Raw genomic sequence first — 13,214 nt, 5'->3', positions numbered from 1 at the left:
CTCATACTATTAGAGTCATACAGTATTTGTCTTTTTGTAACTGGCTTATTTCACCCAGTATAATGTCCTCGAGGTTTATCCAGTTGTAGCATACTGCAGAATTTCTTTCCTTTTTAAGGCTGAATAATACTCCATTGACTGGATGGATCCCATTTTGTTTATCCATTCTTCTGATGATGGACACTTGAGTTTCTTCCATGTTTTAGCTATTGTGAATAATGCTGCTATGAACATGGGTGTACAAATACCTTTTTGAGACCCTGATTTCTATTCTTCTGGGCATATACCAAGAGGTGGAATTGCTAGACCATTTGGTAATTCTATTTTTGATTTTTAATTGAAGTATAGATGATTTAGAATGTCTCAGGTATACAGCAAAGTGATTCAGTTATATGTATATTTATACATGTATATTCCTTTTTCAGATTCTTTTCAATTATTACAAGATATTGAATATAGTTCCCTGTGTTATACAGTAGGTCCTTGTTATTTATCTTTTTTATATATAGTAGTATGTATCTTTTAATCCCAAATTATCAATTTATACCCTCCTTTCCCCTTTGGTAGCCAAAAGTTTGTTTTCTGTATTTGAGCCTATTTCTCTTTTGTAAATAAATTTATGTCTTTCATATTGTAAATTCCACATATATACCATATTGCTGACTATACAGACCGCTGTGGGCAAGGTGATGTCTCTGCTTTTTAATACACTGTCTAGGTTTGTCATATCTTTTCTCCCAAGGAGCAAGCACCTTTTAATTTCATGGCTGCAGTCACCATCTGCAGTGATTTTGGAACCCAAGAATATAAAGTCTCTCACTGTTTCCACTTTTTCCCCCATCTATTTGCCATGAAGTGATGGGACCAGATGCCACGATCTTTGTTTTTTGAATGTTGAGTTTTAAGCCAGCTTTATCACTCTCCTCTTTCACTTTCATCAAGACGCTCTTTAGTTCCTCTTCATTTTCTACCATTAGGGTGGTATCATCTGCATATCTGAGATTATTGATATTTCTCCCAGAAATCTTGATTCCAGCTTGTGATTCATCCAGCCTGGCATTTTGCAAGATGTACTCTACATATAATTTAAGTAAGCAGGTTGACAATATACAGCGTTGACATATTCCTTTCCCACTTTTGAACCAGTCCATTGCTCCATGTCCTGCTCTAATTGCTGCTTCTTGACCTGCATACAGGTTTCTCAGGAGGCAGGTAAGGTGGTCTGGTATTCCCATTTCTTGAAGAATTTTCCACAATTTGTTGTGACCCACACAGTCAAAGGCTTTGGCATAGTCAATGAAGTTGAAATACATGTTTTTCTGGCAATTTGATCTCTGATTCCTCTGCCTTTTCTAAATCCAGCTTGTACATCTGGATGTTCTTGGTTCACATACTTTTGAAGCTTAGCTTGAAGGATTTTGAGCATTACTGTGCTAGCATGTGAAATGGGTGCAATTGTGCAGTAGTTTGAACATTCTTTAGCATTGAACATTCTTTGGGATTGGAATGAAAACTGACCTTTTCCAGTCCTGTGGCCACTGCTGAGTTTTCCATATTTGCTGGCATATTGAGCGTAGCACTTCCACAGCATCATCTTTTAGGATTTGAAATAGCTCAGCTGGAATCCCATCACCTGCACTAGCTTTGTTGGCAGTGATGCTTTCTAACGCCCACTTGACTTTGCACTCCAGGATATCTGGCTCTAGGTGACTGATCACACCATCGTGGTTATCTGGGTCATGAAGAACTTTTTTGTATAGTTCTGTGTATTCTTGCCACCTCTTCTTAATCTCTTCTGCTTCTGTTATGTCCTTGCTATTTCTGTCCTTTATTGTGTCCATCTTTGCATGAAATGTTCCCTTGGAATCTCTAATTTTCTTAAAGAGATCTCTAGTCTTTCCCATTCTGTTGTTTTCCTCTGTTTCTTTGCATTTTTCACTTAAGAAGGCTTTCTTATTTCTCCCTGCTATTCTCTGGAACTCTGCATTCAGTTGGGTATATCTTTCCCTTTTTCCTTTGCCTTTCACTTCTCTTCTTTTCTCAGCTATTTGTAAGGTCTCCTCAGACAATCACTTTGCCGTCTTGTGTTTCTTTTCCTTGGGGATGGTTTTGGTCACTACCTCCTATACAATGTTACAAACCTCCATCCATAGTTCTTCAGGCATTCTATCTACCAGATCTAAGCCCTTGACTCTATGTCACCTTCACTATATAATCATTAGGAATTTGATTTAGGTCATACCTGAACGGCCTAGTGGTTCTCCCTACTTTCTTCAATTTGAGCCTGAATTTTGCAATAAGGAGCTGATGATCTGAGCCAGATCAGCTCACGGTCTTGTTTTTGCTGACTATATAGAGCTTCTCCATCTTTGCTGCAAAGAATACAATCAATTTGATTTCGGTATTGACCATCTGGTGATGTCCATGTGTAGAGTCGTCTCTTGGAAGACATTTTTGGAAGAGGGCATTGCTATGACCAGTGCATTCTCTTGGCAAAACTCTGTTAGCCTCTGCCCTGCCTCATTTTATACTCTAAGGCCAAACTTGCCCATTACTATAGGTATCTCTTGACTTCCTGCATTTCAGTCCCCTATGATGAAAAGGACATCTGTTTTTGGTGTTAGTTCTAGAAGGTCTTGTAGGTCTTCATAGAATCGTTCAACTTCAGCTCTTCAACATTAGTGGTTGGGGCATAAACCTGGATTACTGTGATATTGAACGGTTTGCCTTGGAAAGGAACTGAGATCATTCTGTCATTTTTGAGATTGCACCCAAGTACTGCATTTCAGACCCTTTTGTTCACTATGATGGCTACTCCATTTCTTCTAAGGGATTCTTGCCCGCAGTAGTAGATATAGTGGTCATCTGAGTTAAATTCACCCTTTCCCATCCATTTTAGTTCACTGATTCCTAAAATGTGATGGTCACCCTTGCCATCTCCTATTAGACTACATCCAATTTACCTTGATTCATGGACCTAACATTCCAGTTTCTTATACAATATTGTTCTTTACAGCATCAGACTTTGCTTTCACCACCAGACACAATCACAACTGGGTGTTGTTTCCGCTTTGACTCAGCCTCTTCATTCTTTCTGTAGTTATTTCTCTGCTCTTCCCCAGTAGAATACTGGGCACCTAACGACCTGGGGAGTCCATCTTTCAATGTCATATCTTTTTGCTTTTCATACTACTCATGGGATTCTCAAGGCAAGTATATTGAACTGGTTTGCCATTCCCTTTTCCAGTGGACCAAGTTTTGTCAGGCCCTGACTGGCAGGGACATGGCATTCAGCTGCTCCATGTAGGACATGCCTGGCACCCTGGTTGTCCCACTGCTGGTCCTCTTGAGTGTGCAAACCTTCACAGGCTGCTGGGTGTTGGCCCACGTGGTGCCCCGGGGCCTGAGCAAAGACCCTGCTGGCGTTGTTGGCTGGAGCCCATCGATGTTGAAGGATGCCCAGGAGCAGAGGGCTCTCTGGCCTCCCCATCATCACTGGCCATATACCGTGTGGTATTTGCTTTCTATTTCTGACTTACTTCACTTGGTATGATAATCTCTGGGTCCATCCATGTTGCTGCAAATGATATTATTTCATTATTTTCATGGCTTATTAATATTCCACATTTTCTTTATCCACTTATCTGTTGATGAACATTTAGGTTGCTTCCAGTCTTTTGTTGTTGTTGAGTCACTAAGTCATGTCCAACTCATTGTGACCCCGTGGACTGCAGCGCACCAGGCTTCCCTGTCCTTCACTATCTGCCGGAGTTGGCTCAAACTCATGTCCACTGAGTCAGTAATGCCATCCAACCATCTCATCCTCTGTTGCCCCCTGCTCCTCTTGCCCTCAATCTTTTCTAGCATCAGAGTCTTTATCAATTCTTCACATCAGGTGGCCAAACTATTGGAGCTTCAGCTTCAGCACCAGTCCTTTCAATGAATATTCAGGGTTGATTTCCTTTTGGATTGACTGGTTTGATGTGCTTACAGTCCAAGGGATTCTCAAAAGTCTTCTCCAACACCACAGTTCAAAGCATCGATTCTTTGGCGCCTAGGCTTCTTTATGGTCTAACTCTCACATCCATACATGACTACTGAAAAAGTCATAGCTTTGACTATACAGACCTTTGTCAGCAAAATGATGTCTCTGCTTTTTAATGCGCTGTCTAGATTTGTCATAGCTTTTCTTCCAAGGAACGAGTGTCTTTTAATTTCATGACTGCATCGCCATCTGCAGTGATTTTGGAACCCAAGAAAGTGAAATCAGACACTGTTTCCACTTTTTTCCCCATCTATTTGCCATAAAGTGATGGGACTGGATGCCATGATCTTTGTTTTTTGAATGTTGAGTTTTAAGCCGGCTTTTTCACTCTGCTCTTTCACCTTCATCAAGAGGCTCCTTGGTTCCTCTTTGCTTTCTGCCATTAGGGTGTTGTCATCTGCATATCTGAGGTTGTTGCTATTTCTCCATGTCTTGACAATTGTAAATAGTGCTGCTGTGAACACTGGAATGCAGGTATCTTCTTGAATTAGTTTTGTTTTTCCAGATATATGCCCAGAAGCAGGATTGCAGGATCATATGAACTGTATGTTCAGTTTTTTAAAGGAATCTCCATACTCTTCTCCATAGTGGCTACACCAATTTACAATTCATGTTTAATCTTTTGAGGAACACAACAGGTATATCATTTTGCATTCCCACCTACAGTGCACAGAGCTTGCAACGTCACCACATGGTCACCAATGCTTGTTTTCCGTTTTGTCTTGCGTTTTGATAACAGCCAATGTATATACGGTAGGATTCTCATTTCTTTAACCCTTGCTGTGTGCCGTGCTGAGTTGCACAGTTGTGTCCAACTCTTTGCGACCCTTTGGACGGTAGCCTGCCAGGCTCCTCTGTCCACATGATTTTCCAGGCAAGAATACTGGACTGGGTTGCCATTTCCTTCTCGAGGGGATCTGCCCAACTCATGGATCAAACACATTTCTCTTATGTTTCCTGCTTTGCTGACGGATTCTTTATCCACTGAGCCACTGGGGAAGTTTTGTGCTTATCATATTTTATTAATCACTCTTAATTATCCCTAAACAAAATCTCCGTGGGTGTACCTGATAGGTCTTTTCAGCTTTATAAATGTAGTGTCATGCTCTTTGAAGCCTTCTAGGGCTTTTTTTTTTTCACCCACCATCACACTTCTTTCATTTGTCAGAATGAAGAAGCTCATTTCCCAGAGAATGGCAGAAATAAGCCTGTCCTTCATCCATTGGTGTGGAGCCAACTGTGAGACTCACTGCATCATAGCAAGAAAGTTTATATCTCACAGTTCAGCAAGCATGAGCCTCAGTCCCCACGCCCCCTAGGTGACACGATGGACCTCACACGCTGAGAGGCAGAGGGCCAAGAGCTGAACACCTTTTGTACAAAGCAGTACCAGCTGGCTTCCCTCTGTCAGGGATGAAACAGTTACACAGAAGTCATGCTGGGTGGGGGGGTTCCTGGCAGTCCAGTGGTTAAGACTCTGTGCTTCCACTGGAGGGGCACGGGTTTAATCCCTAGTCTGGGAACTAAGACTTCGCATGCCTCGTGGCCCAGCTAAGAAGAAAAGAAAGTCATGTTGTGTAGCCTATGTACTTAAGCTATGGAAACTGCCTGGTCTTGGGAGAAGGACGGATCTGCAGCCTAGCACAGTCAGCAAAAGCCTGCAGGGGGACTTCCCTGGTGGTCCAGTGGCTAAAACTCCAAGCTCCCAGTGCAGGGGGCCTAGGTTCAGTCCCTAGTCAGGGAACTACATCCCACATGCCACAAGAGTTTGAGTGCCACAACTAGAGATTCCCCATGCCACAACTAAAAGATCCTGCCTGCCACAACTAAGGAACCAGCATGATGTAACAAAGACCAAAAATCCCTCATGTCATCACAATAGTACAGATGGAATTCAGCTTGGAAATTTGCACTCCATTGAAACAAGTGGAATAGGTCAGGCCATCATTGTGACCATGCCAGATGGAGAACAAGTATTAACAGTACCAGCAAAGGACATTGCTGAAGAAACTGTTATAAGTGAAGAACCACAAAAGACAACATATTGAAATAATTGAAAGCCAGGTGGAGTCTGCAGAAATAGAAGTAAGGAGTCTTTTACCCAAATAGATAAATAATTTTTAAAAAACATAAATTTTTAAAAAAGAATTTTAAAAAAGAACTTAAGGGTGCTCAGAACCTGTAGGCTGCCTCCACAGAGGTCACGCAGATACCTGTGCTTTATCCATTTCATAGCTGTATGGTATTCCCCCACTGTGTGAAGATACCATGTCATTGACGCTGCTTCCAATCTTGTCCACATGCAAGACTTTCTTGAGGACAGTTACTGAGCTATGGGTTACCCCTTCGGTTTAGCCACTTTTTTATATTTTACCCTTTTTTTTTTTTTTTTTGCATGCAGCATGCAGGATGCTTAGTCCCCCAATCAGGGATCAAACGCATGCCTCCTGCAGTGGAAGCATAGAGTCTTAACTGCTGGACCACCAGGGAAGTCCCTTACTTTTAACCTTTCTGACTGTTACTTGCAGCCAAATGCACTCATCAAACTCACTTCCATGGGTGGATCCCACAGCCTCTGCCCTGGCCACTCGAATGGAGAAACAACTCCAGGTCTTAGGAGGAAACCTATAGAAGAAACCTCAAGAGGAATCTCCAGACTTTACCGAGGAAACCCTGAGTTGAGTAAGATTCCATTTCTGCTCCCTTGTGGGATGGGGGAATCAACAGAGGAGTCAGACTCAGCTATAGAAAAATGAAGCTTCATTCTTTGCCCATCCAAGTTGATAAACATGAGATTATCACCTGTTACATCAAAAAACAAAACAGAAAAACTTCCAAACAAGGGTGAGTGGGTGGAATTTGACTGCATCCCTGGCATTTGTGTTTTAACTTGTTTGAGCAAAGAGCGACAGTTGCCCAATATCTTGGGTTCAGATCCTGGCTCCATCCCTTCCGAAATATCTCCCTTCCTTGGACCTGCTTTCTTCTCTGTAAAACGGAACCATGGTAGTTGTAATGATTTGCATTCGTGGGTGGGAAGTATATTAAACAGTGGCTACTCACAGTAGGTGCTATGTGATTTTTTTGCTAATTTAGGAAGGCAAGGAGGTCACCACGCACCCGAGGCTGTGTGCTTTTTCTTCTTTTAATGTCTGCTGTTAATAAAATATTTTTACAGAGACCAAAAAGTCAGAATAGTGCAAAACATCTCAACACCATGCATTCATGACCACTTCTCATTGGTTTTAAACATTTGTTCCAATATTTACAGAGAAATGGGGACATCTGTGCAGATGCCAGACTGACGGGATGGAATTAAAACAGACAAACAGCATTTTGAGTTCACATTTGCAATCACATGCTAAGAGAAGGTGTGTGGAGGAAGAACCTCCCTGGACTGCGTGGCCAGGTTTCAGGGTCTCAAGGGGCCGGGGCCAGCGGTGGGGTCTGAGTTTCCCTGACTGTGTAGCCAGGGATGCCTAGGGACCGTCCGCCAGTGACCTGTGCCTCGCACAAGAGTCACTATGGCTGGGCGGAGGGTGGGGGGCAGATGGAGGGGGTCTTACTTGACACTGTCAACTTGATTTGTCTCTTTAAAAAAAAAAAGGCAAAGAGAAAAGCAACATGTGTCAGCGAAAATGACTTTGGTCCTCGACAATTATTAGGAAAGGATGTTCAGGGGACAGCAGGGGTCATGATGTAGAGCAGCTCCGCAGTGAGTTCCCCTTCCTCTCTGCCTGGGCAGCAGAACTGGGGCAACTCTGGGCTGTCTCCCCTCTGCCCCCCGTGTCTCAGTGTTCCCACCTGTAAGATGGACATTGCTGGGGGTGAAGGACAGAAAGGTCTCTGAGGTCCCAGCCGAGAGAGGTCCCAAGGATTTCTAGTTGGCTAAGTCTTTTTTTTTTTTTTTTTTTGCATCTCTGATGAGGGCACGGTGAGGTTTCAGGATGTAGTGCCGGAGAACCAGGATTGGGGGATGCAACTGGGCACCTCCTTATTTTAGGTAAATCTTTTGAGGACAGACTGGAGAGGGCAAGGAGGCCCCTCTTCCTTCTAGTTCTCTGTTTTTGCCTTTTCTCTCCTGTCCCTGCAGCCCCACCTCTGAATCGCTCTCTTCATTTCAAAGTTCTGGCTGTTCCCATCTGGGCACGATCTGATCCTCTTGATTTCTTCCTGTCTGTCTGCCCATCCCTCTTTTCTCTCCTTCCTTCCCTTCTCTTCTTTGGGTCCTTACTGTCTCCTCCCTTTTTAGGGAGGATTGGCTATGTCCCTCAATGTCACCCCCCACCTCGATCCCACTACAAGCCTATTTTATCCTTTTCTTGATCCATGAAAATCTGGGGCAAGTTCCCCGCATGGAGCAAGGTCCAAATGCAATGCCAGGACCCCACCTGCGCTCAGAACCCCAGGCGAAACGGTGGAAGCCCAAAGGCATCATCCAATGCTGGGTGGCCCTGAGGAAAGCGCTGCTCCTCTCTAAGCCTTGTCGTTCCCATAGAGGAGCGTTCTGATTTCAAACACTTCCAGTCCCCTCTGTCTTCTCTTGACTGCCCTGCGGCTCAGCCAGTCTGCTGGGAATACCTCCTGGGTGCCTAGATCTGTGTGGGAGGGGAAGGTTGGTATGGACAGACACGTGAACGTGTGGGCACACAAACTCCCTGCCTGAGACATCATTCAATTAGACATCCCCTCCCTGACACTCCACCTGGGCCCAGCCTTTGCTCACTGAAATTGGGGCTCTTGGGGGGCTTCAGAGCCCCATCTTGGGGGGAGAGAGCCTTTCACAGATACCCTCAGCCGCATGGCATCGGAGACAGAGGCTGGGGGAGGGGCAGACAGAGGAGGGACACTGGCTGGGGAAGTCCTGAGGGGGATCAGAGGTTTTCCACAGAAGGGAATATTTGTGATGAGTTTTGAGGGATGACTAGGAGTTCTCTGGGGGAAAGAAGAGGGAGAAAATTTCCCAAACAGTTTTAGCCTGGGAGTCAGAAAATGTCATTTGACAAATACTCCCTGAGGCTCCCTCCATGTGCCTGGGCCGGTGCTGGGGAACCCTCATACACACACACACACACACACACACACACACACACTCACTCACTCACACACCCCTAGACCAGAGCACCTCCCAATAAAGCTTTTGGCAAACATCTTGGCTTTCTCTGGCAGAAGCTCAGCTCCCCCTGCCTTTTCCTGCCAGTCATTCAAAAAGTCTTTCAGAGCCTACTCCAAATCACAGATTAACACCCCTCTGGATGTTGCTCCTCTCCTCATCTCCAAGTCAGCCATCCAGCCCACCTCCACCTCTTGGATGGTCTGAAGTTCAAATCTCCCTCTTGTGCCTCACAACGGAGACTTCAAGTTCCCCGCAAGACACCTTCTAGCCTGTCCCTTGTCCCTGGGGTGGGGGTGGGGGGTGCACTCCTGCCCCACCATCCTGAATGAGAACTTTCATCCTAATCTCTAATTCTGAACCGTCAGTCATGTGAAACTGCCTGAATTCACACACACTCAAACGCTCAGTCATGTCCGACTCTTTGTGACCCCGTGGACTGCAGCCCATGAGGCTCCTCTGTCCATGGGATTTGCCAGGCAAGAATACTAGACTGGGTAGCCATTCCCTTCTCCAGGGTATCTTCCCAACCCAGGGATCGAACCCGGGTCTCCCACAGTGCAGGTGGATTCTTTACAGTTCAAGCCACCAAGGAATTTAGGGGACACACAAATACTTTCAGGTAAATTAGAAATAAGAGCGGCTTCATCCAAACTCTTTGTTCACAGATGGGAAAACCATTACCATAAATATACAACCCTCAGTTTGCACATGGCCTCCTTAGATGCTCAACCCCTGGGCAGTGCACAACCAGAACATCTGTACCAGGGAGACCTCGGGCTCATCTAAGGCATAGTTTTTAATATATCCTCCAAAATCTTTCCAAGAATTAATCCCAGTGTCCTGAAAGTATTTTGTCCTCCCTCCCATCCCCACCCCCACCACCACATCAGTCCATTCATCATGAGGTAGCCAGAGAGAGAGTCAAAACCTGAAACCCAGACTCTCCCCAGATTTAAAATCTCCTGGGGCCCCCCAAGCCTCTATGGTAAAATCAAAACTCCTCAGGGCTTCTTACCAGATCCCACCTGGTCTGAGACCTCTGCAGGCCTCCCCAATCTCATCAGCATCTCCCACCACCCCACTGGTTGGCTCAGCTCCAGCCACCTGACCTGGCTATGCTTCAAGTTAGCCCACTTCCGAGCCTTTGCATCTGAAGTTCCCTCTGCCTGGAGCTCTTTTCTCTCCAATGGGTAGTTCCTTTACACTTTTCACCTCTGCAGAAAGCCCTCTGCATCTGAGGGCTCTTGCCCATCTGAGGTAGCCCCCATCGCTCCAGTAGCCAAGTTAACCCTCTTCTCATCCCTCTGTTTAAATTTTTCCCTAGTACAGCACAATCCTGTTATTTATCAATCTGACAGGAAAAAACCCACAGTATACACATACTGTTCCAGTGTGAAAAAGCAGATCCTGGGCAAAGACAAGCCATGCCAAACTTTCCCAAAATGCCTGTGTGAGTTAAAATGGAGAAATTTGGCCAAACTGCCCCAAAACCCCTGGTGGAGGAAGAGTTTCAGGCAGCTAGAGGCTCCACATGGGGTATCCTGTGGCCTGCGTGTTTAAATGAATGAATGAAATTTTGGGGGAGAAAGCTCCCCAGCAAATTTGTATATTCACTCACACACACACACACACACTCAAGCCTCTGGTCTCTTTCCGTTCCTTCCTGACTGGAGCATTCTAGGAGAGGAAGAAGTGGTTGGGGCAGGGGACTGGGTCCAGGGAATCCCGTATCTTCACTTTCTTTTGGTGGGAGGTCAAGAGTTCTCAGGTATCTAACCCTGTCGTCCCAAAGGAAAGCAGTGAAGGCAGGGGTTTTGCTTGGCAGCCAGCGGTGGAAGGGGGCACTGGGGCCTTGGCCCTGAATCCCCACCGCTTTGAGGGTTGGGGGCAGTCCCCCGACGGGGTTAGCAGCAATGGGGAGCTGTGTCGGGGTATCCGATCTCAGCTCGCCCTTCAGAGGGGCACACAGGCCAAAGGGAATGGGGAGGGGATGTGGTACCGGAACCCTCGGCATTGTCTTAAGCAGCTCTCGGCCTCGGTTTTGCCATCTGTCAAGTGAGTGGGTTGAACTCTATGATATAAGGACTGGATATGTAGTGGGGAAAGGGGGAGGCAAAACCCCGTAGGGAAGTTGGGGCAGCGTGGATGCCCCAGAGCCGACCCCTTGGCCGGGTTTGGGCGCCCGAGAGCGCATGTGCTTTTGAAATCCCATCCTCCCCCCTTCCCTGCTTATTTTTCGCACAAACATCAAAAGGGACTCTGGTCCACCTTGGTGGGGGGCTCTCTAACCACCACCGAGCCCCTCCAGTCTCCACACCACCCCAGGGGGCGTGCCAGGAAACCCTGCCCCTTGCCCAAGGCCCGCCCCTCAAGGGAGCTGAGAGTTCCATACTTGGCAAATTGGTCTCGGGCCCCAAAGGTTGGGACCCATCTTATGGCTTTTCCAGGGTGGGGGCAGGAGGCAGGGCGTCCAGGTGACACAGCTCTGGGACCTAGCCTCCTCTATAGGGGCTGGTTTTCATCCCATTCCAGCTCGAAAAGCTCCTAGACGCTGGGAGAGTGGCCTCAAGTAGGGGGGATGTGGCTTCTTCCTTCCTCTTGCCCTGGCGCAAGGCCTCCTGAGGGGGCGGGGCGTTGCCATTCACCTTTCCCCAGAATGGGAAACTAAATCAAAGGCGCAGAGGCAGGATGCCTTCCGTTCAGAGCCCGGAGACTCGCCCTCAGGGAGGTCCAAGCGCGCAGGCACCGCCCCGCCCTGCGCGCTCTGCGCAGGCGCAATGGCGCCTGCCTGCGTGCCCCGCACTAGGGGGCAGGCGCGGCACCGCCCTCCTCGGCGGAGCGCGTGTCCGACTTGAGCTTGACGAATTCCTTGGCCACCTCGTCGTTGCTGCGTTGCGACAGGATGCGCAGCACCGTGAGGCCCGTGTCGTCCATGTGGATGCGGCGGCCAAGGGGCAACCAGCAGGCGGCGCTCCCGCGCTGGACCAGCTCACGCAGCTGCAGCACGGCCAGCCCCACCGTGCGGTCTTCGCGCGCGAAGCAGTAGTCCTTGACGCACACCTGCAGCTCGTAGCACTCAGGGCCAGTGTCAGCGCTTAGCGTGCTGCGGGAGGGCGGAGCGTGAGGACAGATCTCGCCCCAACCCTGGCCAACCACGCCCACCGGTGACTCCTCCTCCCCCAGCGGGTCACGCCCACACCCGGGCATTCTGAGGCTGGGCCACGCCCACATTGAGGGATCCTATTTTCATAACCTAATAAGAAGAACTGATTCATTAGAAAAGACCCTGATTCTGATAAAGATTGAAGGCAGGAGGAGAAGGGGACGACAGAAGATGAGATGGTTGGATGGCATCACCGACTCGATGGACATGAGTTTGAGTAAGCTCTGGGAGTTGGTGATGGACAGGGAAGACTTGCGTGCTGCAGTCCATAAGGTCGCAGTCGGAGACGACTGAAATACTGCACTGAACTGATTTTCATAACCTTGCAAGAGAATAAGCCTGGCTCTGCCCCCGCCCCAGGTGTCTTGCCTCACAACCCCATGCTGGGCCATGGCCACATCAGCTGACAACTCCTCTCCCTAGCATGACCCCTGCCCGTTCTCTCCACCTTTCCTTCTCTCACTCCTCACTCAAGGACGCCCCCATGAAACTACTCCCAGCCCCCAGCCAAGCCACATCCTCACCCCAAGAGCCCCATGCTCCCACCCTGTGATACCCCACCCACACCCACAGCTGAACTGCTGCCTCCACCACCCTGACCCAGATGTGACACCCAGAAGACCCTTTACCAGGCTCCCATCTGAACCCAAGTTCTCCCCTTGACATGGCCCCTCTCCCATGCTCCCTAGCCTACTCTTCTTACCCCCAAGATGCCCTCTCCATATAACCCTGCCCTGATGTCTCACCATGAGTGACTACCCACTCTAGCACTCCTCCCCCTCCTCCAGGTTACAAAGTTCCAGCTGCTGGGTCCTGCCCTGATGCTGGCTAGTCAAGAACTCTCTTCTTTCCGGCTACACCTGCACTGATCCCTTGCATCTCCTTCCCAG

The 13,214-nt window shown here is 47.7% G+C and overlaps 1 protein-coding gene and 1 long non-coding RNA gene across 4 annotated transcripts in view; one reads left to right on the top strand and one right to left on the bottom strand.

Moving 5' to 3' along the window:
• The first annotated feature begins 5,198 nt into the window (after positions 1-5,198).
• LOC110140401 (uncharacterized) lies at positions 5,199-7,633 on the top strand. The gene is made up of 2 exons (XR_011485801.1): positions 5,199-6,130; positions 6,574-7,633. It is a non-coding gene; the product is annotated as an uncharacterized lncRNA (long non-coding RNA).
• Positions 7,173-13,214, bottom strand: part of UNC13A (unc-13 homolog A) — a 68,676-nt gene continuing 62,634 nt past the window's right edge. For all 3 annotated transcript variants that reach the window (XM_070462074.1, XM_020898807.2, XM_070462080.1), the window contains one exon: positions 7,173-12,264. In XM_070462074.1, coding sequence (XP_070318175.1) covers positions 11,964-12,264 — 301 coding nt within the window. In that variant the 3' untranslated portion in view covers positions 7,173-11,963. The remainder of the gene's footprint in view (positions 12,265-13,214) is intronic.

This window comes from Odocoileus virginianus, chromosome 3, assembly GCF_023699985.2.
Source record: "Odocoileus virginianus isolate 20LAN1187 ecotype Illinois chromosome 3, Ovbor_1.2, whole genome shotgun sequence".
NCBI classification, from domain to species: Eukaryota; Metazoa; Chordata; class Mammalia; order Artiodactyla; family Cervidae; genus Odocoileus; species Odocoileus virginianus.
Note: the sequence above shows the minus strand (reverse complement) of the source record. Positions and strands in the feature narration are given on the sequence as shown.